Source organism: Pelobates fuscus, chromosome 1, assembly GCF_036172605.1.
Source record: "Pelobates fuscus isolate aPelFus1 chromosome 1, aPelFus1.pri, whole genome shotgun sequence".
Taxonomy (NCBI): Eukaryota; Metazoa; Chordata; class Amphibia; order Anura; family Pelobatidae; genus Pelobates; species Pelobates fuscus.
In genome coordinates, this window is record NC_086317.1 from 83,490,984 (window position 1) to 83,518,678 (window position 27,695).

At 40.9% G+C, this 27,695-nt stretch overlaps 1 protein-coding gene across 1 annotated transcript in view; it reads left to right on the forward strand.

Annotated features, from left to right (window-relative positions):
* The window catches only part of DPH1 (diphthamide biosynthesis 1), a 224,253-nt gene that overhangs the window by 118,079 nt on the left and 78,479 nt on the right, over window positions 1–27,695 (forward strand). Inside the window, exon 4 of the mRNA XM_063449941.1 lies at window positions 10,954–11,075. Within this exon, the coding sequence (XP_063306011.1) occupies window positions 10,954–11,075 (122 nt within the window). The remainder of the gene's footprint in view (window positions 1–10,953; window positions 11,076–27,695) is intronic.

Below are 27,695 nucleotides of genomic sequence, written 5' to 3' on the forward strand. Positions count from 1 at the left end.
CCTCTGACAAGTACCGATTGGATATCGGACACTTGAGTGACAGATTGCTCGTGATAGCGTCATGACGTCACGTATTGAGCGTCCTGCTAGAAAAGGACGTGGATTCCTCGCGGCCGGTGTTTAAGTGACTGGATGAACCGCGAGGAACGGAGGAAACAGCTCGCCTGGACGGATAAACCACCAAGTCTCTACCTCCCTTAGAGGTAGAGGCCTCAGGTACCCTGACAACCAGTACAGAAGTCCCCCTTCCTTCTGCACACACCACAGGTCCTTGGAAACCTTTTAGCAAAATTGTTGCCTTAAAACTTGTAATAAAACTTAATGGTCTATCTTTAGCGAGAAATGAGGAAAGGGGGAACATGGATTCCTTCTGTGAACCGACAGAGCAGGGACAGCCTGCAGACACTACACACATTGAGGAGGCGGTGAGGATGACAGAAAACTGGTCCATCACCACAGGGGTGGGGGGCGGATTAACCGGTTCACCACCAATGGAGTATTCATATAATTCAAGTCATCTGTTTCCAGCCAATTGGGCTTATGTGAACTTCTTCCCTCTTTAAAATTGCTTTTATTTTCATATTCCTGTAATCCCCATTGGCTGACCTCTCTGGCAGAAAGTATAAAACGCGGCCTTGCTTCACTAACTTGTAGTCTACAAAACGTTTGCTACTCTCAAGCTCACTAAGCGGATAATGCTTTCTGCTTCGACTTTGGTACTTGGGTCATTGGCTCATTAAGATGATTTAGCAAATAAATAATTGTTGTGGGTTTGGACATATGTATGGTTTTCTATACGTAACACATGACATTGAATAATTGTTGGTCTCTGTATAGAGAGGAAAGGAACACTTGATCTGATGAGGAGTTTTTTTTTTTAATTACAGAGTGGCATTGGAAATTGGTGTTAATGTGCGTGTGTCCCCCCCCCCCCCCCCCCCCCCCCCCCAAATATAACATGGTGAAACTTGTGGCTATTTTCACTTTAAATTCGAAAATCACTATTAATGTATGGAGACAAATCCTATGATACAAATCCTTCATAACCTAAGCTATCTTAAAGGGACACTATAGCCACCAGAACAACTACAGCTTATTGAATTTGTTCTGGTGAGTAGAATCATTACCTTCAGGCTTTTTGCTGTAAACACTGTGTTTTCAGAGAAAATGCAGTATTTACATTACAGCCTAGTGATAACTTCATTGGCCACTCCTTAGATGGCTGTAAGAGCTCCTTCCTGGGTCATGGCTGCCTAAAATGCATCCAAACATTCAGTATCTCCTCCCTCTTCATGCAGACACTGACACTGAACTTTCCTCACTTTCACTCCTTCACTTTCACTCATGACTGATAACTGTGCAACTCTAGGGCAGAATATTATATTTTAAAACAGTGGACTGATAATTGTAACAATGCAGTGTATGTGTGTGACGATCTGTAGCATCATATGACGATATTAATAATGCTAATGTTTTATTCCATGTTGTAGTTTACAAAAAAAAAGAGCGTTCGCCTTTAAATGATGCTGTAGTAAATGTAAATAGTAAAATTGTTATGACTTCCTACCTAGGGACTGCCAAAGGCACTCCCCTCCTCCAGTACGGACCATGAAAAGCTCCAAGACAGGAACCTCCATTCGTTTTACTGAACTAAGTCTTTTAACCCCTTAAGGACCAAACTTCTGAAATAAAAGGGAATCATGACATGTCACACATGTCATGTGTCCTTAAGGGGGTTAAAGCAGAACTTGTGTCAGGACCGAAAGCTTCCTGCTCTCCACCGTTTGTAGTGGAGGCAGGAAGCAGAGCCCAGGTTAGAAATCAAACCCTTGTAAAACAGTTTGACTGCTTACAATGGGGGGCACCAGGACATTCCAAGCACTATAAGCACTGCAGTGCGAACTGTAGTGGCTATGGTTCTTGAATTGTTCCTTTAAGTCTTTAAGCAAGCCTTCTTACTGTTTGAGTTCCAATGAAAGATTGCTTACTGTCTTTAATAGAGCTAGATTGCATTATGTGTTCCTTCCTTGTATTAGTACACCAAGTCTAACATTATTTAGGAAAACACCCCCAGGGAAATTCACTAAAGTTAGAATTCAAAGTGGATTTAAATTTTTTAGGTCAAAATAGTCTAATAGTCTGCTACACTTTCAGTTTGTCTACTCTGGCCTCAAATTTGAAATTCACTTTGAATTCTCCCTTCAGTAAATAACCCTGCCAGTTTTGTTGATCAATGCAGGGATTGCATCTTGGCAATACAGATAGAGTACAATGTACATACATTCCCTTTGAATATCTGTCTTTGACCCCATCACTGCATGTACCTGTTGTTCAATTTGTTTCAGGGCCCGAGGAATTAACCATTACATTATAAGAAGCTGTGGTCTGGTTTGATCATTTCTGTCCAAATGCTGAGGCTACAAAGGACTCTATGAATTTACAAATATGTACATGTAAAATTATCTGACTGTGCTGCAGGCAGCTTCTCGTGTTTTATTCTGAATTATTTGCATGTTTCTATGAAATAATTTGCATTTTAAAACCATCAGTACTTCTATATTTAATCTAAAATAGTAAATTTGTAAGGGATTTGAATATCCGAAGCTCGTTTTAAATCAGGAAGGAAGCGAGTCTGTTTTCAGACTACATACGAGTTAATATATTTCATCCTGCGAGATTTACTGCGCAGAGTCTGTTTCGAAATTCATCCATAGGTGACACTACGATTAGGTAGCTGTGGTCCCATTTTATTTATTTTTTTTATCGATATTTATCTTTAATGAAAAACGATATATTGAGTTCTTAAAAATAAATTAAAAAATAATCTAAAAATGTTTTTGTTTTTTTAATTATTAGACTTCACATATTGGATTTTGTTCATGCATAGAAATGCTTTTTTTAATGCAAATAATAACTATCCAAAGCGGGTATCGCTCCACCTGACTGGTCTGCCTTTTCCATCGGAAGTGGTCAGATATGTAGCAGGGAATGTATATCAGAACATTTCCCAGAAAGCATATTCATCATTCTAGAGAATGCCTCAAATGTCATTGCATTTAAAATCAAAATGATTAAATGTTAAATCTCTTTTCAGTAAAAATGAGCTGAGAGTAGTCCCTATTTATGTGCTACCACTAGTGATACCTATTTATTTTTTCTAGTGGGTTTGATGCTGCTTTTGACTTGTGATGTAAGAGTAAATACCCATTGTATTATCTTCTATGATGAATCTGTAAGCATGACAAAGTTACTTGTCCTACCATACCATAGGAGGCCAGGATTTGGCTGAGGGACACGAGCCAGTTCTAGGTTATAGAGATTTTTCAAGAGGAGGTCAGGCTCTAGAGAAACTTCATTTCTGATTGTCTGTGTGTGAACATATGCATTCATCCTATGTATTTTGTGTGTGCTGGAAATTGTGTAATGCTGTGATCATTATTTGATAATTGTATTAATTTCCTGGCAAATTCGCCAGGAAAATTTAAAGTTTGAATGTTCATCTACCTGAAGGTGAAAACATCATTTGCATGTTTTGGGGATTTTAGGTATTAAGTAATTTCTCCTTTACTAGTGTTTATTTTTCAATGTACATCTTTAGAGGTCTTGTCATATCCCTTTTTTTTTTTCCTTCTTCTCTCCAGTCATCATGTATTTTTTTTTTTATCTTGTAGAAATTTCCTGACAGTATTAGCCTTGGGTGTTACCGCTCTCGGCTGTCATGACACCAACCGCGCTTGATCATCACCTTAATGCACAATATTATTACTGATCTGTCTTGATCTGTGCTGAGATTTATAAAAAGAATTAAATTAACCCTATAGCTGGAGGGAACGCTCTTTGCACCGCTCTCCAGTAAATTACAGCTACATGTGGATAGGGGGTTACATTTTAAAGCATAAGGCTGCCTGTCTGTACTGTGTAATCCCTGTAGTGAGCCCTTCTCCCACCCCCAATCCTCCAATTTGCTGTTGTAACATGGTTTGTCATTTCCCATCATTATTAATATCACCTGTAAAGTGGCCGATGAGCTGTTTGTCCTCTCTCTACGGCCGTCAGCCTCACCTCTCATGCACAGTGAAGGAAGGCGTAATTGCTAAACATAGCATCGTATGCTCCAGGCAGAGATCGGAGATTATTCTGGCCTGATTATAGGACTGTCTGCAGGTTGCTCTTTTGAAGCACTCAATTTAAAGATACAACTTGTAACTTAGCATGCTCTTTATAAATTGCCTTGGTTTTTCTTTTTCTTTTTTTCTTTTTTTTACCTTTTTACAGTGGCAAAAAATTATAAAAAAAAGTTGTGACTTTCCGTTCATTTCCGATGATTAGAATACAGGACATAATAAATGTTCCTTCCCCCCCCCCCCCCCCTGCTTGTAGTACCTTAGCTTGTTTTGAGATTTGCTTTAAGGCTATGGAGTTTTACTTAAATAGAAAAAAGGCATGGAAAACTATGATGTTTACACAAATGTCGTTTAAGAACACGTTTCAGAGTGTTTTATTGTCCCCACACACACTCATTTAGTGTTGTTTAAAGTGACCGTAATTGATTTGGCTTTGGCCTGATTAGTATCCCACTCTCCAAATGTAGCACACGTTGGCCAGCTGTAATTGGAGATGTAGTTAAAGTATATAGATGGAGACAAAGGTGAGGTTTAGGTAGTGGGATGAAAGGCATTAAGGTGGGAATATACGTGTGACATTAGAGATCAAGATTAATATTAGGAAATGGGATGAAGGTATACAGGTTAGGTTTAAAGGAACACTATAGTCACCTAAATTACTTTAGCTAAATAAAGCAGTTTTAGTGTATAAATCATTACCCTGCAATTTCACTGCTCAATTCACGGTCATTTAGGAGTTAAATCACTTTGTTTCTGTTTATGCAGCCCTAGCCACACCTCCCCTGGCTATGATTGACAGAGCCTGCATGAAAAAAAAACTGGTTTCACTTTCAAACAGATGTAATTTACCTTAAATAATTGTATCTCAATCTCTAAATTGAATTTTAATCACATACAGGAGGCTCTTGCAGGGTCTAGCAAGCTATTCACATAGCATGGAATAAGAAAATCTTAATTAAACAGAACTTGCAATAAAGAAAGCCTAAATAGGGCTCTCTTTACAGGAAGTGTTTTTAGAAGGCTGTGCAAGTCACATGCAGGGAGGTGTGACTAGGGTTCATAAACAAAGGGATTTAACTCCTAAATGGCAGAGGATTGAGCAGTGAGGCTGCAGGGGCTTGTTCTATACACCAAAACTGCTTCATTAAGCTAAAGTTGTTCAGGTGACTATAGTGTCCCTTTAACCCCTTAAGGACCAAACTTCTGGAATAAAAGGGAATAATGACATGTCACACATGTCATGTGTCCTTAAGGGGTTAATAAGTCGGGATGCAGGATCAAGGGTAAGCGGTTACAGTTTCAATACCAGGTGAAAGAGATGGGGAGGGGTTAACGGTAGGGTTTGAGTTAAACATTTTTTTATGAGCCATCAGTTCTGCAGACTACTATTTTGAGAGAAAAAGCAAATGCCCCACACAGTATGCCTCCAATGACCTGTTTTGTTAGGGGCTGTAACAGATCCCCTATACTCCGCCTGAGTATATCCGCTGTAGTTCTCCCAAATCCCCAGCGCAGTAGTGATTATAGTAGTGAATATAGCTCCCAATCCCCCAAACATTAGCCTAGACTTCATGAACGGTAAAACGATCTGTTTAATCCAGGCTCAATGGCCCACTTATATACAATACACAGACACAGTAAACACTCCCATAAACACACTCGCAAAACGTCCACAAAATGCAATGTCACCGTGACTCAGCATAAATGACAAAAAATGAAAAACACACAAAATCACATATTTCCCACCTAGGAACCCCCATAGTTTATACATCCACATATAGCCTGGATATGAGCGCCCAACATATCCGAAAAGTGCTCAGATCCCACAAACGCAGCTGAAACGCCACCGGGGTAAAGTTCTGACAGGCCGCACACATAGTCCTATGCCCAAAACAGTTTCAGGGTGTTGTGTGCTTTTGCCGGTCAACTTTGGGAGTTCCATGCAAAAGAAATACCGAACGCACACTCTGGCTATTTAGTAGCGTTTGTTCATATGGTTCATACGAACAAACCTACTGAACTGCGCTCTCCTGAAATGTGTGGGAAGGAAGCAGGCATTCGTCAAAGTTCAGCGGTGTTCAGGAGTTTCCGTGTCAGATTTTAGTTCCATGTGATCGATGCCCAAACACCGCTGCCTGCATTCTCGCGAACAAGATGGCCGCCAACACAGTTCCCAGGTGTTCGTGTATACGAACGGCGGCCAACCAGCCACACAATTAGAACACACGATAATTATAGTGTCAGGAGAGGTTACCAGGGGTTAACAAGCCCAGAGATGGTCCGCAGTTCGTGAGTTTGTTCGGTTCCCGAACAGTACATATAAATCCCACTTTATGTTTTACCAGCCTTTTCTATGGCCCATAGTCAGTGGACAAGAGGCTAGCCGTGGCGAATGTCCAGGCAAGAGGGTGTTTGTCACAGGGGCATCTTTTATCCTCAGCATGCTTCTAGACCATGTGTAGGCAACCTTGGGCATTCCAAATGTTGTGGACTACAACTCCCATAATGATCTTAGAGCCATATTGCTGGCAAAATATCAAGGTGAGGTCCACAACATCTGGTGTGCCGGGGTAGACTGCCCCTGCTCTAGTGTTAAACTAACCATTTTTGGTTACCGGACCCCCATAGATTGCAGTGAAAAGGTGTTTTAACTCACCTTTTTCCCATGCTGGGCTGGTTTTGCTGCAGCTGGTTCCACTTCCATTGCTGAGATCATCAAACTTGACAATCTCAACCAATCCAATTTTTCCCCATTGCAAGCATTGGGAGGCTATTGCACATGCATGGCAAAACGCCACGCTGCACCAATCAGCATTTTCTCACAGGGATGCATTGAATCCATGCATCTCTATAGGGAATGTTCAGTGCCTCCATACAGAGTGGGGAGATGGTGAACACGGTAAAGCACTGGACTAGGAAGCACCACTAGTAGTTGTCTGAGTGAATGCCACTAGAGGTGTTCCTAGACAGTAATGTAAGCTAAAAGTAATGTACATTAAAAAGCCTGCACGGACTGGCTATAGACACCAGAACAACTACATTATGCTGAATTGGTTCTGGTGACTATAGTGCATGGCTCTACAAATCCCAGGTGCCAGGGCGCCATGGTAACTTGGATTTTTGTGCTGGCAACTAGAACTTGTTGGCCCTTTCAGCCCTCGAGGTGGTCGGCTGCTTATGAGTGGAGACGGGCTGGTGGCCAGCTCATAAAGAGCATGGGCGTGCGTGCATGTGAGGGAGCTGTAACCTCCCTGCTCTGCTTCCTCGTACGCCCTCCGGTGATGCTGGGAGCCAGAATATGATGTAATTCTGGCCCAGGCATCACTAAACTGCGCTTTAGGGAGCAGAGCACATAGATGAATAAAGCCCCACTGGAACACAGGGAAAACCGCACTGTGACAGTGACAGTGACAGTGAATGTGTGTGTGTGTGTGTGTGTCTTTCCGCGAGTGTGTGTCTGTGTCTGACTGTGTGTCTGTCTGTCTGTCAGTGAGTGTGTGTGCCAGTGAGTGTGTGTATCTGTCAATGTGTGTGTTTTTGCTCACCTTTTTCCCCCACGCTTTTCTGGTCTCACCGCAGCTAGCCCTGTCTCCATGACTGCGATACAATCCCATAAGAAAAGCATTGGGAGGCTATTGCGTATGTGTGGAAAAATGCCACGCTGCGCCAATCAGCATCTCCTCATAGAGATGCTTTGAATCAATGCATCTCTATGGGGAACGTTCAGATCCTCCATGCAATAATGTACATACTGACTTTTCTCTAAAAAGGCAGGGTTTCCGTTGAAAAGTGTGCATGGACAAACTATAGACCCGAGAACAACTACATTAAGCTGTAGTGGTTCTGGTGACTATAGTGTCCCTTTAAGAATTGTATTTTTGACATTGAAAAACCTGGCTCCTAACTTTTTTTGCTGGCTCCTAGATTTTAAGCAAATTTGTCAAGCCCTTTGATGCCAGCCTCAAGTATTCTGTAATACTGAAGAGGCAAGATTAAACTTATTGTTTTGATGTTAGAATTAAAGTGTCTCTTTCACCTCAAACTTACCTTTTGCCTGTTGTTTCCTCTTTTCTTCCTCTGTCATAAACTGTTCATCTATTCTTCGTTTCTGAACTATTTATCTTTAAAACAAAAGACAAAGTATGGTCCAAGGGAGTAAGGGAAGTTTGAGGTGACAGGGCCACTTTAAGACCGTCCTGCCACTTTAGTACAGATGGAGCTACTTTGAGTGTTGCAACCATTGAAACTAGTTGAGTAGCCTGAATGGGCCACCGTAGTCTGCAATAATGTTTTGCTGCCTCTTGGATGCTGCATGGGGGACATATATCCATTGAATGGTTCAACCTTAAAGGACCACTCTAGTGCCAGGAAAACATACTTGTTTTCCTGGCACTAGAGTACCCTGAGGGTGCCCCCACCCTCAGGGACCCCCTCCCGCCGGGCTCTGGAGAGAGGAAGGGGTTAAACTTACCTCTTTTTCCAGCGCCGGGCGGGGAGCTTTCCTCCTCCTCTCCATCTTGATCGCGACGTCATCGGCTGAATGCGCATGCGCGGCAGGAGCCGCGCTCGCATTCAGCCGGTCGCATAGGAAAGCATTTACAATGCTTTCCTATGGACGCTTGCGTGCTCTCACTGTGATTTTCACAGTGAGAAGCACGCAAGCGCCTCTAGCGGCTGTCAATGAGACAGCCACTAGAGGATTTGGAGGCTGGATTAACCCTCATTATAAACATAGCAGTTTCTCTGAAACTGCTATGTTTATAAAAAAAAAGGGTTAATCCTAGAGGTACCTGGCACCCAGACCACTTCATTAAGCTGAAGTCGTCTGGGTGCCTAGAGTGGTCCTTTAAGCATCCTTATAAATACTGTTGTGTGTCCTTGTTAAACAGCACATGCTGAATTCTGTAAAAAAGCAAAAAAAGAGAAACAAACAAGTTTTAAGAACAAAAATTACATTAATATAAAGTCAAAGTCTTATTTCCTGGACGTGTTAGGTTAAAGAGAATTAAAACAAAAGTCTGCATGAATCATCAAGAACATAATACAGGCGTATTGGTTTTCTGATCTAGAATGCAAATTCAATTCTTATGTCCTTAGCTACCTAGAGTTTTCCTCAAATTATCTTATTCACATTTTAAATAAGTAGATCAGTCTATCAATATGAAATAATTAAATAAAAATACGGTCTACTGCTTGATCATCAATCAATTCTGCCTTACTGAATTAAATACCTGGCCAGCTTTTTATTGACATCTCATTAACACTGGGCACGTCTTTAAATACCCATGTCATTTTGTGCTAGCCAGTGTACGTCCTATAGTGAGAGTGTAAGATGCCGCGTACACATATTAAAAAAAGGGAAGCAATCATCTTTAAAAAAGAATAGTTGTATATGTTTTATACAATTTTTTGTAACCTCTTGTTTATTAAACTCTAGTAGGTGTTTTAACGCCCCTCTACAGTTCATTTCAATGACTCCAATAGTATAATTAAACCTTGGAGAATTCACTTCACTCATGGCATATCGCAATGTCCCGGCTAGTGGACCGAAACTGAAAACTAAATTGAACTTGATTTTTTATGTGATTCTTCTATTTCTTAGGTAAGCCTAATTAAAGGACTGATCCAGCTTTGAGAAACCTGTATCAGCCCTCAGTCTGTAGATATCTGTATGTGCAGTGTATCAGCTTGCACACACACAGATATTTGCACTTTTTTTGCTTGGGTTTGTTACACCCCCGGCTCACATGGCTTAGGCAGCCCGGAACTCTTGGATAATTTGTAATCATGTTTTCTTTTCGTCAGAAACTGGTCACTCAGATATTCTATACTTTGATATCTTAATTAGATTTTCAGCAGCAAGGTCTGATATAGGTTCTGCTGATCCGTGCATTTTCAGCATGAATTCACATTGTTGGGCGGTCCTAGACCTCTTTTTCCATATTACTGAACTGTATATAAAAAGGCAGGGCGGCCTGAAGTTATGAGAGGGGCTAGTTGCAGCTACTTAAGCTGCTCACCTCCTCTAAACCATATTCGGATCAGCTGCATGTGTCCCACCCACCTCTCCCAAAATTAATACATCGAATTAAATCACTAGGTGGGCCCTCTTTCATTTTTAGGCCTACCCTTACATCGGTTTCGGCACACCTCAACCGAATTTCCGTATTTCCCTATGTTACGTTTTATTATGTTATGCTTAATACTTACAACATACGACCATTTTGTGTCCCAAACACAAATAAATGTATGTTATGTTGTTGGCTGTTTATAACAGTGGTAATATCACTGCCTTAGACCTGGGAAACCAAGGTTTGAACCATGGTAAGACCACCTCACCAGTTACTGTCCTGGGATTTTGTAAGCTTGTTTGAGCAGCTCCTTCTTCATCTCTAAATATCCCCATTAAATATTGGGGATTAATCCGTCCAGGGACCTAGCTATTCCCTGTATCCATTACAAAGTAAAGCCAGTCTTCTCATTCAATGGCAGAGAGAGTAAGTGACTGCCAAAACCCTCTTTGCGAACTCATCATTTGTAAAACCTAGTTAGAGCAAAACCTATGTTTATTGGCAAATATATACTTTTGCATTTAGGCCTTTTCTGTTTTAAGTTTTGTTGGCGTCAGAGAAACAAAAGGTAAAATAAAGTCTAGTGTCACTTTGGCGTTGATACAATTTGTTCTTTTATTTTTAAATTGCTTTGTAAGTTCTTTGACAAATAATTTTTCCTGCCTACATGCCCTTTTAATATACATAATTTATCACAACGTCTTATGACAGCAACAGATATTCCCTGCTGGTCTCATGTTCCTTTTTCCTGTCCGTAGGTTCACATCGTCTGAGACCGTGGTGATGGGAGATGTGACATACGGAGCGTGTTGCGTGGATGATTACACTGCACGGGCGCTGGGAGCTGACTTTCTGGTGCATTATGGCCACAGCTGCCTCGGTATGTTTTTCTTTCCATCTCTAGTGCCATTGAGGCAGAGAGCTGAAAACCTTCATTTGGGTAATGTCTGTTATATGCAATTTATTTTATGTACTGAACCCTTTGCTGGGCTTTACACCGAGGTTCTCTTAAACTGTCCCACCTTATGTAAAAATGAGAAATATCCCACAGGTGTTTCTTTTATTAGATATAACGGGACTTGCAATAATTCAGTTGGCTATTATGTTTAACGAGCAATTCTAAAAAAAAGCTATTTATATCACCAGGAAAACAAAATAGAATGTTCCACCTGTTTGCCCCACTTTTAAATCTTTGCTCCAGAATTCCTCATTACATATATCTTTCTTTATTTTTAAATTACATCAAACTTATAATTTAACAGGAAAAATAAAAATGTGGTTAAACAAATAGGACACACACCTGGGAACATGGCTTTATTTAATTAAAATGTTGTGGAAGGGGACGGGAGCATGACGAAAAAAAATTGTGGTCCCATACTGAAGAGCAGAGTTAAAAGCTGATGACAAAGACACAATTCTATCCAGCTTCAGTCTCATCAATCACATTAATGAGTACGGTAATGGCACAATGTAGTGTAAGTGATATCCTTAAATTATACCAGTTGAATCTAACCTCCGGACTTCTCTTCCTTATTGTGAAGTGTGTTGATTTAAGGGCTGTTCTAGATTAGCACTAAATTGTTCTTTGCTCTTGGTCACATTTATCACCTAGATGAGCAGTACAGGTTGCTGGGAGTGATAATTTACTAATAAACTGAGCAGGATAACTGCACTCTGTTCCTTACAGGCTATTTCCTCCATTAGGGTCAAGAATGACACCTCTGATCTTTAAAGATCTAACTTTACGATATTGACATGGATTGGACTGAATCTTAGAACTTGTTCCAGATGTCCTCTGGGTTAATTCACCTCTCCTCTAGTTGTTTTACCCAGGATTAGAACTTTTGGATTGGCATTCTTCTAGCCTTTCCCTCCATCATTCCTTAAAAGTATATGATTATTATTATTTTTTTTATTTTTTTTTAATTCTTTATTTTTGTTGCACAGGTGGGTACAGAATTATTGACGAACGCCACAACAGCGTGTATGTGCATATCAACAAATTAAACAGTGGCAGCGATACATGCGCGTTTTTAGATTTTTAGGTACAGGCTTATCCATACGCCATAGATGCGTTCCTAGATGCGTATTCATGCTTAATAGTGGCGTGAGTGTATGTATAGATTAAAACATAACTGACTAGACATTTTCGCGTTAAACAAAACTAGTGGGTTGTTACGTTGCTATATAGTACGTTCGCATAGTAGTAATAACAGTTGTATAGCTATCATATCATGAGGATTAACAAGTGAACAAGACATTATGCTAGCAAAGCTGTACTGTATATAAAGAGCAAGCTTAAGGACAAAGCATGCATATAGAAATTAGTGATCAAAACTAAACAGTGCACATTTTGTAAATTTATAAAGCGTAGTTTCATCAGGAGTGAAATCAACGTGTCAGTTGAGTTGTGCTTAGCCAGAGTAGGCCTTGCGTCTGTGTCAAGGGGGTGCCGCTGCAGCGTGGGTAGCACCTTGTTTGTTTTTATGTCAGGCAAAACATCTTTCGAGCTACCACCGTTGTTCAGGGTCTGTCTCGGCACCCTAGAAGCCTGAGGCAGCGGAGTGCGGGGCCGCTTTGCTGACAAGGGTCTTCCCGGCGCTGCCCGCCGCCATCTTAGGTGAGCAGGGTGCTGCTGTTCCTTCCCGCCCAGCGGTGCTTGCGTGCAGCAGTTCGGGCTTGCGGGGGTGCCATGGTGGACCGTGATGACCCCCAACGGTCCAAGGGGGGGGGGGGGAGGTTCTGCATCTGCAGGACTTCGGGACTGGAGGACCGGCCGCGTCCCCAGCCCGCATCAACTGCTAGGCCGCAAGTCGGACCTGCCTCGGCTAGCGCCTCTGGAGCACCGGTAGTGCCTCTGTCCCGTTCCCACCGATGGCTTTAGGACACCGATAGGACAGGAAATATTAATCAAATTAGGTAGGAGTGGAGCAGAGCTGGAGGAGAGAGTAAAGTGCTGCCCTTTAGGAGAGAGCAAAAGACAGGTATGTAAGGTAGAGGTTACTCTGGGAGGCCATAACTTTCCTTAAGAGATGGGTTTTAAAGCACTTCTTAAACGATTGAAGACTCGGGGAGAGTCTGATGGTGGTAGACAGGCTATTTAATAGGAAGGGAGCCGCCCGCGAGAAGTCTTGCAAGCGCGAGTTGGACGTACGGGTGTGAGCAGCTGACAGGAGAAGGTCACGGGCAAAGCAAAGGGACTGAGAAGGGGCATACCTATGGTTCTGTGAAGAGATATAAGAGGGGCTAGAATTGTTCAGTGTTTTAAATGTATGGTTTTGAATTATTATTTTATTATTTATATAGCACCATCAGATTCCGTAGCGCTGTACAATCGGTGGACTAACAGACATGTAATTGTTACCAGACAACCGAACGTACAGGAACAGAGAGGTGGAGGGCCCTGCTCACATTCTTACATTCTAGAGGGAGTGGGGTATAGTGGGGTATAGTGACACAAAGGGTAAAAGTAGGGGTATGAAGTAGGTTGTTAGAAAAGTATTCACTGAGGGCTTAGTAGGTAATTTTAACAGTTGCAGGAGAGGAGTCATGGGGGGGGGGGGGGGTGGAGGATACAAACCTGCTAACAGTTTCATTGATATGCTTTCTTGAATTTAAATTATTGTTTGAATGAGTGGAGACTGGGTGAAAGTCTTACGGAGAACGGATGGGGATTCCACAGAGGAGGTGCAGCCCTGGAGAAATCTTGGAGGCGAGCATTAGAGGTGGGAGTACAGACAGAGGATATGCGTAGATCTTCGACAGAGCGTAGGGGCCTTGATGGGACATACTTGTGTATTAGGGAGGATAGGTAAGTTGAAGCAGCATTATGTAGGGACTTGTAAGCAAGCACCAGAATTTTAAATTGAGCCCTATATCTAACTGGAAGCCAATGCAGGGACGCGTGGGAGGTGTGATTGGACAGGAAAATGAGCCTCGCTGCCGCATTCATAATAGATTGCAGCGGTGCAATCTGGGAACACGTAAGACCACTGAGAAGGGGATTGCAGTAGTCAAGGCGAGAGAGAACAACCAGCAGCGTAGCCGCATCCGGCGTTAAATAGAGGCGGATGCGCGCTATGTTTTTGAGATGGAAGCAACAGGATTTGGCGATTGATTGGACATGAGGGGTGAAGGGAAGGTTGGAGTCAAAAAGAACACCCTGGCAGCGAGCTTGCGAGGTAGAGGTGATTGTAGCGCTGTTGACAGGGAGAGAGACAGACACGGGAGTAGCAACACTTGAGGGAGGAAAGACCAGAAGTTCTGTTTTGGACAGGTTGAGTTTAAGGAAGTGAGCAGCCATCCGGTTGGAAATCCCAGAGAGGCAGTCAGAGACACGAGTCTAGATGGGCGGAGAGAGATCAGGAGTGGACAGGTAGATGTGTGTGTCATCTGCTTAGAAATGATAACGGAAGCCAAAGTGAGAGTGGTTGGGGGGGAGGCAGAGTCAGAGAAAGAAAGACTGAAAGACCGCTGGGAAAGGTAGAAGGAGCACCAGGAGAGAGCAGTATCCCGTAGACCAAAATTATGGAGAATGCGGAGAAGCTGTTGATGATCAACAGTGTCAAAGGCAGCAGAAAGATCAAGGAGGATTAGGATAGAGTAATGGGCGTGATATTTAGCAGCCGTTTCCACAGAATGACCAGCGCGGAATCCAGATTGAATCCAGACTGAAGGGGGTCAAGCAGAGAGTTGAAATCAAGAAAGTCAGTCAGTCTGGCGTACACAACTCTCTCGAGGATCTTAGAAGCAAATGGCAGTAGCGAGATAGGGCGGTAGTTGGATGGGGAGTTCGGGTCAAGGCTGGACTTTTTCAGAATCGGGGTTACTGTCGCATGTTTGAAGGGTGAGGAAAATGTGCCAGAGGAAAGGGAGAGATTAAAATTTTAGTGAGAGGAAGAGCAAGAGAGGGATGAGATACGAGGGAATAGGATCAAGGAAACAGGTGGTGGGCGGGAGGATCGGAGCAGAGCAGAAACCTCTTCTGCTGTAAATCAAAGAATTAGCAGGTGTGAATGAGTGTAAAATGGTGGGGGGAGTGGGGTTGGGTGATATATTGGTAGGGGAAGAAGAGAAATTTAATCTCTGATTGTAGAGATCTTTTCAGTGAAGTGAGGTGCAAAGTATGTGGCGGACAAGGTGGTAGAAGGAGGGGGAGTAAATGGACGAAGAAGAGCATCAAAAGTGTGAAATAGGTGTTTGGGTTGATGGGACAGTGTGCTTATGAGGGTTTTAAAGTAATTTACTTTTGCAGCGGAAAGAGCCAGGCTTTTTAGTGTTTAAATTTATAATGGAGGAAGTCAGATGCAAAGTGAGACTTTCTCCAACAGTGTTCAGCAGTTCTGTAACATTTTTGGAGGTAATGGATCAGCTTGGTGTGCCAGGGTTGTAATTGGGGCGCTTACTGCGTTTAATTGTAGGAGGTGCCATGATGTCGAGTTGAGAAGAGAGAGTGGAGTTGTAGAGTGAGCTTGCAGAGTTAGGGCAAGTGAGATTTGAGATGGGTAAAAGGAGAGTTTGGAGTTTGGTGGAGAAATGCTCGATATCAAGGCAGTTGAGGTTTCTGTGAGATTGGAGAGTAGAGGGTGTTGAGATTTGGGTACAGGGTATGCTGATGTCAAATGTTAGCAAATGGTGGTCAGACAAAGGAAATGGAACAGTGGAGAGATTAGAGGTGGTGCAGAGATTGGTGAAGATGAGATCAAGACTGTTTCCTGCTGTATGGGTTGCTGAAATTGACGACTGTAGGATACAGGAAGCCATTGTAAGGACTGACAGAGGGGTGAGGTGTGAAAGGACCGACTGGAGAGGAAAATCTGTCTGGCGGCGACATCGGCTCTTTAAAAAAAAAAAAAAAAAAAATGATTTGAAAAAAATAAGATGCTAATGCTTAAAGTCATTTTATTATTAGAAGTGATCAGTGGTAGTTTTTACTATCCCATTGCTCTTTTTGTTGTAGAAATCTGAGACCCTTTGCCAGGGTCTGTGGCATTTCCTGATATTATGTATGTTCTGCTGGAATACACATTCTCCTATATATGTTCATACACGCATATTCTATATCTCTCTACATATCTCATTATAAAGAACTCATTTAGAAATGCAAAGTAAGCAAAAACTTGTTCAGAAGCTGCTCAGTGCATGTAAATTAATGTACAGATAATGATGCCTCCAAGATAGGTCTTTTTGTTACTGTAAAAAACTTTCCATTTATTATGTGAGCCGATTCATTCATACGTTCTATAACCTCATGGGTGTTTTAGGACCACTCTAATGCTTTTTCAGGTAGTGCTTCTCATTTCTGTCTTGTGTAATCCCCCCCCCCCCCCCCCCCCCCCCATATTCTAAAGAGATGTGTATTATATGTGTAGTCGTCCAAATCTTTGTTTTGTAAGAAAGTTGCTGCTTAAAGGAACAAAACTGTGGTCTGTTTTTGTTATGGTGCCAGGAGCGTCCTTGTACTATTCTGCAGTAAGATATCAAACCTTACCTGGATCCGCCAGGTGCCGGCACTGCATCTGGTCTTCCCCCAACAGGAACCTGTTTGTCACTTTAGAGCAAAGCAGGACCACATTCATTGGCTGAAACTGCTCATCTGATGCTCTCAGCCAGTGATTGCACTCCTGCTCTGCTCCATATTGACATGTAGCTTCCCCTGCTGGAGAAGACCGGATGCAGTGCTGTCGCCCAGTGGGATCCAGGTATGTTGTCAAATTATGCTAAAACATTTTGACATATTATATGGGATAGTAGGCAGGCTGTAGTAGTTTTGGTACTTGGATTGTTCCTTTAAAAGACAGGAGAGCCAGGAGCACTCGCTTTTATTTTTCTTAAGGGTGCGATGACTCTGACTCTTCCTTCCCAGATAAGTATCAAAGAATAAGCCAAAAAGATGTCCAGCACTCCTTATGGTGAAAAGATGATGAATAACTGTAATGTTTCAAATGTGTTTTTTTTATTTTTGCTTGATAAAGACACACAGTGGAAACGTTGCTGTTTTGCCAATAAAGGGATATTATCTTTTCACAATAAGGACCGCTGGTGGACCTTTAGGGCATAAACCTTTCTTGAACTATTTCACCACAAAGTCTTTCCAGCGCAGTTTTGCTCTTCCCCCTCTACATCTGCTTTCTGAAAATTCTCAAAACAGAGGCCTCGGACTGCCACAGTCAGCTGATGCTCAAAGCGAATCTGTAGCTCCCTAGTGATAAAAAAAAAAAAAAAAGGTTGCAAAATTTACGTATTTTTCTCAGTCCATTTTGTTAATGGGATGCTACTGATTGGGTTAGAGCTTTAGCTGACAACGTTTTGCCAATACTCTGCGCCTTTGTCTGCTGCAGTCCAAGGCTTTCATTTTGAAGTCTTTCAGGAAGCAGATGTGAAACATCACTGGAGAGGAGACTTTCGGATTTAACTGTTCACGAACTGTAAGTCAGCATCAGAGACCTCCTGGCACCATCACAACTTAATTTTGAAGAGTTTGTTATGGTGCCTGCAGGGTCCCTTTAAATTGTAATTTAGGTTAGTTTGATCCAGTGCTCCCAAACCCGTTACTTCTGTCTATTTTCAGCTATGGATAGTGATATAGCAGTAAAAAATGTAACCTCTGACTTTAGCCTTTAGCTGTTTATAAAATGTATTCCCTGTTTTGTAGTTTAGTGGAGATTCAGAGCGATCTCCTGGTGGTGTTTATCTAGTAATCCTTCAGTAAATGGTATTTATTCATTATTCAAGAACTAGCCACCTAGCAAGCCCATAGCCAGAAGTGACTTGTAGTTTGGAGTCCTAACTGTCATTTATCAAAGGACAAACGAGATATACAGTTCACACGGTTCTTCATGTTCACTCAGCCGATATCCACCCACGCCTTTCTTCTCCTTCTAAAATTAACCATGTTACCTCTATTCTGCTTGAGGGGAAACCCATTTGCGTCCCGATACACTCTAATACTTTGCTCTTTTCATGACTCCTGTAGCAAAGACAACATGAGCCTTTAAAATCCGAGGAGTATCTGAGGAGGATGCAAGTAGTTTATTGAGAGAAAAAAAGAGAAAGTGATCCTAGAACCTGAGTGTCCAGGGTACACTTAAATGGATACAGGTCTGAGTACAATGTTGCTAGTTTAAAACCATAATTGTATTAGTCATAATCATGAATAGGAAATAAACAAAAAAATAATAATAAACACACTAATAAACCACGAGAAGAGAAAAGGAGCTCAGTGAGCTATATAGGAAGTATGACTATAGCTGGTATGAAGATATTGCTGAGAGACATAGGACTGCCCAATCTATAAAAATAAATAAATATCTCAAACAGCTAAGAACTCTCAACTGTAGAGCAGAACAGCTCCAGCATTATCTTATTAGTCAGCCAGTGTCTGATACTAAAACTCCCTCCTGCCCCAGTTATTATAGCCCATCAAAGTGCACAAAAACGAAAATAAATAAATAAATAAATAAGTAAAGAGCACTTAAAATCGGTGCTACAATCTGACACACTATCTAGAGCTATAAATAACTACAATGTAGCATACTCTCTAGTGCAGCAGCAGTCCTGTATAGAAAGGGCTATCTGGTAGGCAGGAATCTCTTATGAACTATGCTCAAATAAGGCTCCAACTCCCCATAGCGAAATAAACACCCCAAACAGTGGAAAAATGAAAGTGCAGTGATTATAAAATCATTATTAAGTCGCCTAATGCGTTTCGGCGCTAATGCACACTTTTCGATTTCTAAATTTTTAGTAGTAATATCGATAGTGCTGGCTATATTAAGCCTAAAGGGGGCAGACTGCAGTCTGTCTTGAACCCCATAGTTATGTATATATAAGGTGTGGTAAATGCAAGATATACAAGTTGTGGTAAATAATCCCAGAGTCATGGGAAGAATGAAAGATAATTATGTTCCACAAAGGTAGCGGTACATAAGATATGCCCTTTTTAAAGGTGTATCACCAGAGTGGTATATATTTAATGGGATATGGTGCAGAAATTCCACTCAGATAAGACTAAGCTCAATAGCCACATGTATAATAGACAAAGCTATTAAATCCTCAATGATCCATGATATGACTTGCATATTCGATATGGTGTTAAAAATAATAATAATAAAGAAACAAAAGTACTAATATATACATTGGAAGAAAAGCTAAGATGCAATAAAGGGGGTGAAGGTGAAGCCTTCATTAAGACCGTTTGGGGACAGAGTGTCCAATTTGTGAATCCAAAAACATTCTCTCCTTCTAAGGATGAGATCTAGGTCACCACCCCTTTTCCCCATAGTTATTTTTTAAACACCGGCAAATTTAAAACATCTGGGTGAATCACTATGGTTTAATCTGGCATGTCTGGCAACAGGGGTGTCTCTTTCTGATGTAACTGAGTGGATATGTTCCATCATGCGTCTTTTTAAGGGGCGTATTGTCTTCCCTACATATTTTTTACCGCATTTACAAGTAAGAAGGTAGACTACCCCCGTTGAATTACAGTTGAAGAACTGTTTAATCTGAATTTTCACTGTATCCGAGGAGTCAGTTATGAATTTTGAGTCTTTATCTATGTAGCGACACGCTACACACCGTCCACATTGGTAGGTACCCAGACAAGGGGGGAAACATTGTCATTTTGAATAGACCCCATTATATTCAGATGGCTGAATCCATCCTTAATGATGAACATACATATAGAGTACTTACGTTTAACCCTTCATCGCAATTTTTGCTTGAATTTAAAACTCTACTAGATGTGGCATTTGATGATGGTGTACTCACTAAGGAAGAATATGGAAGCATTTTTGTAAAAAAACCCTGTAATTTCTACCTTTTACTGCCTTCCAAAAAATTCCGATTAAACAGTTCTTCAACTGTAATTCAGCGGAGGTAGTCTACCTTCTTACTTGTAAATGCGGTAAAAAATATGTAGGGAAGACAATACGCCCCTTAAAAAGACGCATGATGGAACATATCCACTCAGTTACATCAGAAAGTGACACCCCTGTTGCCAGACATGCCAGATTAAACCATAGTGATTCACCCAGATGTTTTAAATTTGCCGGTGTTTAAAAAATAACTATGGGGAAAAGGGGTGGTGACCTAGATCTCATCATTGGAAGGAGAGAATGTTTTTGGATTCACAAATTGGACACTCTGTCCCCAAACGGTCTTAATGAAGGCTTCACCTTCACCCCCTTTATTGCATCTTAGCTTTTCTTCCAATGTATATATTAGTACTTTTGTTTCTTTATTATTATTATTTTTAACACCATATCGAATATGCAAGTCATATCATGGATCATTGAGGATTTAATAGCTTTGTCTATTATACATGTGGCTATTGAGCTTAGTCTTATCTGAGTGGAATTTCTGCACCATATCCCTTTAAATATATACCACTCTGGTGATACACCTTTAAAAAGGGCATATCTTATGTACCGCTACCTTTGTGGAACATAATTATCTTTCATTCTTCCCATGACTCTGGGATTATTTACCACAACTTGTATATCTTGCATTTACCACACCTTATATATACATAACTATGGGGTTCAAGACAGACTGCAGTCTGCCCCCTTTAGGCTTAATATAGCCAGCACTATCGATATTACTACTAAAAATTTAGAAATCGAAAAGTGTGCATTAGCGCCGAAACGCGTTAGGCGACTTAATAATGATTTTATAATCACTGCACTTTCATTTTTCCACTGTTTGGGGTGTTTATTTCGCTATGGGGAGTTGGAGCCTTATTTGAGCATAGTTCATAAGAGATTCCTGCCTACCAGATAGCCCTTTCTATACAGGACTGCTGCTGCACTAGAGAGTATGCTACATTGTAGTTATTTATAGCTCTAGATAGTGTGTCAGATTGTAGCACCGATTTTAAGTGCTCTTTACTTATTTATTTATTTATTTTCGTTTTTGTGCACTTTGATGGGCTATAATAACTGGGGCAGGAGGGAGTTTTAGTATCAGACACTGGCTGACTAATTAGATAATGCTGGAGCTGTTCTGCTCTACAGTTGAGAGTTCTTAGCTGTTTGAGATATTTATTTATTTTTATAGATTGGGCAGTCCTATGTCTCTCAGCAATATCTTCATACCAGCTATAGTCATACTTCCTATATAGCTCACTGAGCTCCTTTTCTCTTCTCATGGTTTATTAGTGTGTTTATTATTATTTTTTTGTTTATTTCCTATTCATGATTATGACTAATACAATTATGGTTTTAAACTAGCAACATTGTACTCAGACCTGTATCCATTTAAGTGTACCCTGGACACTCGGGTTCTAGGATCACTTTCTCTTTTTTTCTCTTTTTCAGTATAATATAACGGTTACCCCCTTTTTGGATACGGTCTGGACATACTCTATTGTCCCTGTCTAAGGGACATTCTCCCCTTTTTGCTTTAGTTTATTGAGAGACCTAATAGATGAGCAGGGTGGTACGTGTTCAGGCAAGATTTTGTAGATAGGTTAGGTGAGCAGGTATTTTAAGAAGTAGCCTTAAATAAAAAACTGTGTTCCACACGTAATACAAAATTAAAACAGCTCTTTAATTCACCTCTACACCATTGCAGAGTCCAAGTTCTCCCCGCCACCTGACCCTCCTTGGCTAATGTCACTCCCCCCACGCTAGAAGGAAAGGGAAGTCAGGGAGGATGGACTGAGGAGAGGTGAGGGACATGACACTGTTGATTGTCTGGCACGAGCATGCAGAGTATGCTGGCATTAGATGCCAATTTCGCACAGAATGGACTATAGCCAGCCCCTAATTTTGTTCCGAGTTGGCTAATGACTATGTCGAAGGTGGAGTTAGACCTAAAGAAGCTAAAGGGGTAATCTCTGTATGCACAGTATTTTGAAACAAAAAGCTGCAGATACAGACTCCAGACACCATGACCTCTTCAGATCAGTGAAGTGGTCATGGTGCTTGGAGCAACTCTTCAGGGTTTTCAGATTAATTTAGGAGAAACACAGTTTTACACATGCACAGAAAACCGAGCTATCATGCTTGTTTACAAGCCAATACGTAAGATGACAAGCCAAAGTTTCGTGTTTAGTGGAACAGGCGAAAGGAGAAGACCTGAATCATCACCAATAATAGAATGGACTAGGTCCATCAGGCTCGCGTCCAAAGACTTGAAAATTCATAACTAAAGGGACAGAAATACAATCCTGGCTGCTGTCAGAGAATCATAAAATCTTTGTGTATCTTGATTTTTTTTAAGTAGAGCAAAACATTGCTTTAACCAGAGATAACTAAACATAAAATGTAAAAAATGTGCCTTGCCAAACAGAAGCCGAAGAAAAAAAAAAAAAAAAAAACATATTTAAAAAGACTGATGGAATGGATTGTGTACAGTGAACTCATTCAGATGAGCATCCTATTAAGTTAGATGGATATTAGTCTCCCCCTCCCTCTCTTTCTTGTTAACGTATAGTAGCATGAATGTGCTAATGCTAGCTAAGGTTCCTCACAGGGTATACATTTTGATATTTAAAATGTTCCATTGTGCGTGGAGATAATTTAAGAAAGCTAAAGTGTATATATCATACTATATATAATATATATTAGGTGTTTGGAGGCAGGAGGCAAAAGGAGATTGGGGTATGTGTTGTGTTCTAGACCAGTTTTCTATAAGGTGTTTTTTGAAAGAAAAAAAAAAAAAACCTTGACACAACTGGGTAATCAGTAAATCCTGTACCGGTAGGTGAGCCTTGAGAACTGGTTTGGAAACCACTGTGTTCTTGAGGTTAATATTAAGAGAGTATTAGATGGATTAGTCAAGCTATTCTGCTTCTCCCTGTCTGATAACAAGGAGTGTTGAAATGTTAGAATTAAGTACAATTGTCTGTCTGATTACACTATCTATCATACGCCAAAAATAAAGTGTGAAAGTGTATGTGAGGGAGAATGAAAGGTCTGAAATTACATATATAACCTTCAAAAAAACAAACACTAAAATTAATTAACAATACTTTGTTTCATGTTATAATAGTGAAATTACATATGAAGTAGTTGCTTGAATAGATTGGCACCCATACTAGTACCACAAAACAGACCCATCGTACTTCACGGGGATTTTGAGAATGCCATTACAACCTGTATGAGTTTTATGATCCTGCTGCTAAATGCCCCTGATCAAAGATGACCATTGAGTGCCCCTAAGTATGTGGCCCACTCAACGGGCCAATCTCAGTTTGCAGCTGCACCGGTGGTAGTTCCGCCACTGACTAGGACAATTTTACATAAATGGGGCAATACCATTGTATACAATGGATCGTTCCCAACAACTGTTCAGAGAAAAGGCAGTGTTTACATTACAGCCTAGTGATAACTCCACTGGCCACACCTACGATGGCTGCTACAGGTACTGCAATTCAGTGTCTCCACCCTCTGCATGGAGATACTGAACTTGCTTCATAGAGATGCATTGATTCAACTCATCTCTATGAGGAGATGCTGATTGGCCAGAGCAGTGTTTGACTTGTGCTGGCTCTGCCCCTGATCTGTCTCCTTGACCGTCTCAGCCAATCCTATGAGGAGGCACTGTGATTGGCTCAGAACACCACTTCTGATGATGTCAGCAGACAGAGACCTTTCCCAGGCAAACGGAGGCAGAGCCAGGAGTTGCAGGTTTGAATATAACTACGATTTTACTATATTAAGGGAGGCAAGAGGGGCCCAGGGGCGCTAGATGGTGGCTTTAACACTATAGGGTCAGGAATAAATGTTTGTGTTCCTGACCTTATAGTGCTATTTTAAGATAATTTCCCTGTGAATTACTGCACCTTTAATAGAAAGGCCAAGTAAAGAGTCCGTGGATGAACAAAAACTAAAGCTTTTTTCAATTAATCAGATTTAATGAGGAGCTTTTTCACGATCTGTGAGGTGTTGTGAAATCGCCTTCTGGTGCTCTCTGATCTGATTCTGACTGTATTTAGTTTTTACTCCATGAGGTCCAGCTATTATTAAACAAGAAAAAATGAGTTGAGTATAGGATAAAAATAACTGCCATAGAATATCCACCTCTGTATATCAACTAGAGAAAATATGAATAAGATATTTTATTAGATGCTAATTTATTCAAATGCACTGTACATTTTGGAAATCGGATGTTTTGCAATACCAAAAAAAAATCTGTGATTTCAAAATTCCTGAAAGACTTGGAGACTTTACGTCTTACCTGTACATTTATATACAAAAGAGGGTCACTGATTTTGGAAATGAGGTGGGGGGAGAGGTAAAGGTGTCTTCCAAGTCCTCACACAGAGTTGGCTAGTTTAAAGCAGTGATTGTGCATCTTTTTGAGCCTTAGTGCCCAAACTTCAACTGGAAGCCAATGTATTTATATCAACACTGCAATTTAACATGAAAACAGAAGTCAAGCTGCGTGCGTGTTATAATTTAACTGCATTAATAAAACCAATTAAAAAGTTTTGAACCCTCTCCTGTTTTCATTTTTTTCACAGTGATATTCAGTGTGGGTAAATAATAAATATGTTCTGGTCCAGTGGAGGTTAGTGATTCCTTTCCAATGGTGGAGTGAATGTTTGCCTCTTGCCAAGTGCAGGCTAAATGAATTAATTGCGCCTTATGGTCTTGCACTCAGTGAGGAAGTTAGAGCTAATTAGAGTTACTAATTTCTGACAATTGCGCTAACTTCCTCACTGAGCGATGAAAACAAGGTAGCAATTAGTATTGTCTGCACCAAGCAGAAGTGCAGATCATGCACTCCACCACCTGACCACCAGGGAATTATTTTTTAATTAATTTTTTTTTTAATTTAATATGTTGCTGATTTAGGTAGAGGTGGCTTCCAGATGTCCCCCTGATCACCAGGGCAATTACCCCTGTGAGGACCAAATTTACAATGTGAATTGAGCTCCAGAATAGACTCCAGAAACATGGTTCCGAAATCTCTGGGTGCATCACTTCTGGTGTTGATTGTGCTTGCAGCCCTGTTCTATCATTTCCCTGGATCTTTCAGAAGGAGTGTGCATGTGCAGTAGATGAAACGGCGGAGCTGTTTCGTCTGGGCAGTAGATATGTGAAGTGACGTTGTACAACTTTCTGACGGGTAAAGAAAAATGACAGAACACCAACTCTGACTTGGTGTCCTGGGCGATTTATCTGATAGTCCCCTGTCTAGTATGTCACGGGACGTAACTGGGGCTTAAATTTCTGCTTTGTAGTAAATTGAAAGCCAATTTACAATTCACAAGTTGACTATTTTAACATAATTAAAACATGGCTGTGAATTTTTGGATTTTAAAAGATTAGAGATACTCTAGCATCTCTAGCATCTCCTACAAAGTGCTGTGTAAGACAAGCAGTGAGTTTGAATATATTTGCATTGTACAAATGATAACACCTTCAGTTTAAAGTTTTTTAGATTTTATTTATCCAAACCCCACCAACACCAGACTGATGCTTCCTGGAGGATTTAACTTTACTGTGTTATATAAAAAATATTCAAATTGTTTGACCTTGTAGTGCTTAACGAAAATCAAGTACTCTACTTGCACCAGACATTTGAAGAGTTCTGCCTGAGCTGCACACTGCCCTCTTGTGTTGCTTGTTGGTATCTCAGCAAGCCTTTTGTACCGTCCTGGGACAGAGAAACATCTTTGGGTCAATAGCTTTGATTCAGTAAGTTGATCGATATGTCAGTTGTAGGATTGCTGCTTCTCTTCACTGACTATTCCTCTTCATTACTCGCCCCCATGGGTGACATCCATCACCCGAGTACAGCTGGTGTCACACAGGAATAAACTTGGCTTTAATCCACGTGCTGCGAGCTGTCCTTCTCTCTCTCTTTGTCCATCAAGTGACATCTCTTGTCTGCTCCCTTCTGCTGTCTCTGCAGCTCTGCCCTGTCTCTGTTTGATCAGGGATAAGGCAGACAGGGATGCTGATTTTGTGATTGGGTTCAACCTGTTTGCTGAATCACTAACTTCAGATCTGTCTTAACAATATTTATGTTGTGGGCCCTGTTTGCTGAATCACTAACTTCAGATCTGTCTTAACAATATTTATGTTGTGGGCCCTGTTTGCTGAATCACTAACTTCAGATCTGTCTTAACAATATTTATGTTGTGGGCCCTTTTATTTGGGTCTGTGGCTATCAGTAACACAACTGAAAATAAATGTTCATTGCAAATATAAATTAAAAGATGTTCTTGATTTCCCGATTCACAGAAATGTGGGGGAAATAAATCTAAATTTTAATGTTATTGCAATTATTATAATTGTCATTTATAAAGTACCCGTATGTTCTGCAGCCCTGCTTATTCAGGGGAAAGCAGACAATACATACTCATTTATTATTATTATTATTATTATTATTATTATAGCATTAATTTCCTATTCTTTGTGCATTTGACATGGACTTTTCTGTATCTTTGAAAGCTATATTTCCTCTGCGTCTGTTTCTCCCTGCTTCAAGTTTATAAGTGAGTTGATTCAGTGACTTGTAAATCATTTATAAGGATCATGCTTTTAAATTGTTAGCCCCAATCGGTTTTGGCCAGAGCCAGGAAGCCTATGTTGACGATAACTTTCAAACTGGCCACAAACAATAACAACTTACATAGAACAGTTCTAACATGATTCACAGCACACATGTGTAATGATAAAGTAGACCTTTAAAGTTAAGGAACCCCCTGACACCATAACCAACTTAATCAGAATGAAAGTGAATTTAGCCGATGCTTGTGTTCCTCACCCTGTAGTGATCCTTTTAATATGTTACATGGAATGTTCCTTTAAAGGGACACTCCAGGCTAGATATGTTACCTCCCCTATTTTATTGCATTCTGGAAAAAATACTTTTGAAAATGCAGATAAAAACCATTAAGGATACTTTATTTGCTGCTGTGTTGTATAATCTAAGGAGCAGGATGGGGCTGAGATTTGTCGGGTGATCCTGGTCCTCCAGTTGCTTTCTTTACATGCTTAATTTTATAAACCTATTTAATATCTACCTACCTGCCTGTCTGTCATTTCTCACCACATTCATTTTTATTGTACATTTTGTTTATTTTTTCACTTGCAAACTCCATTCTCTCCCATAATATATTTTTTCTGTGCTTATCTTTCATTCAGTTCTACACTCACTGCTCTTGTATCTCTTTCTCAATCCCTGTCTGTCTTCCTCTCCACACGACTGATCCCCTCCCCTATTGTATGGCCTTTGCACTTTCCATGTCTCTGGGGCTATAGTGGGCTTGATTCCCAGGCTGGCTGTGTATGTTGTCTTTTTACCCAGTAGAAGCTGAAAATTATCTAGGCCTTACTGAGCCCTACTCCGCTCTCTAGGCGTTCCTGTGCTCAGTAGTCTGTTGCTATGGAAACTGCCAGCATGTCCCAGATGTGACGAACTTTGAAGTCCGAACATGATGGAATCGTCCCAAAAATAACAAAAAAAAAAGCAGAGAGAAAAAAAATCAAGCTGGGTGGAGTGGGAAGGGAAAAGGTGGGGAGACACATATACGGACTTA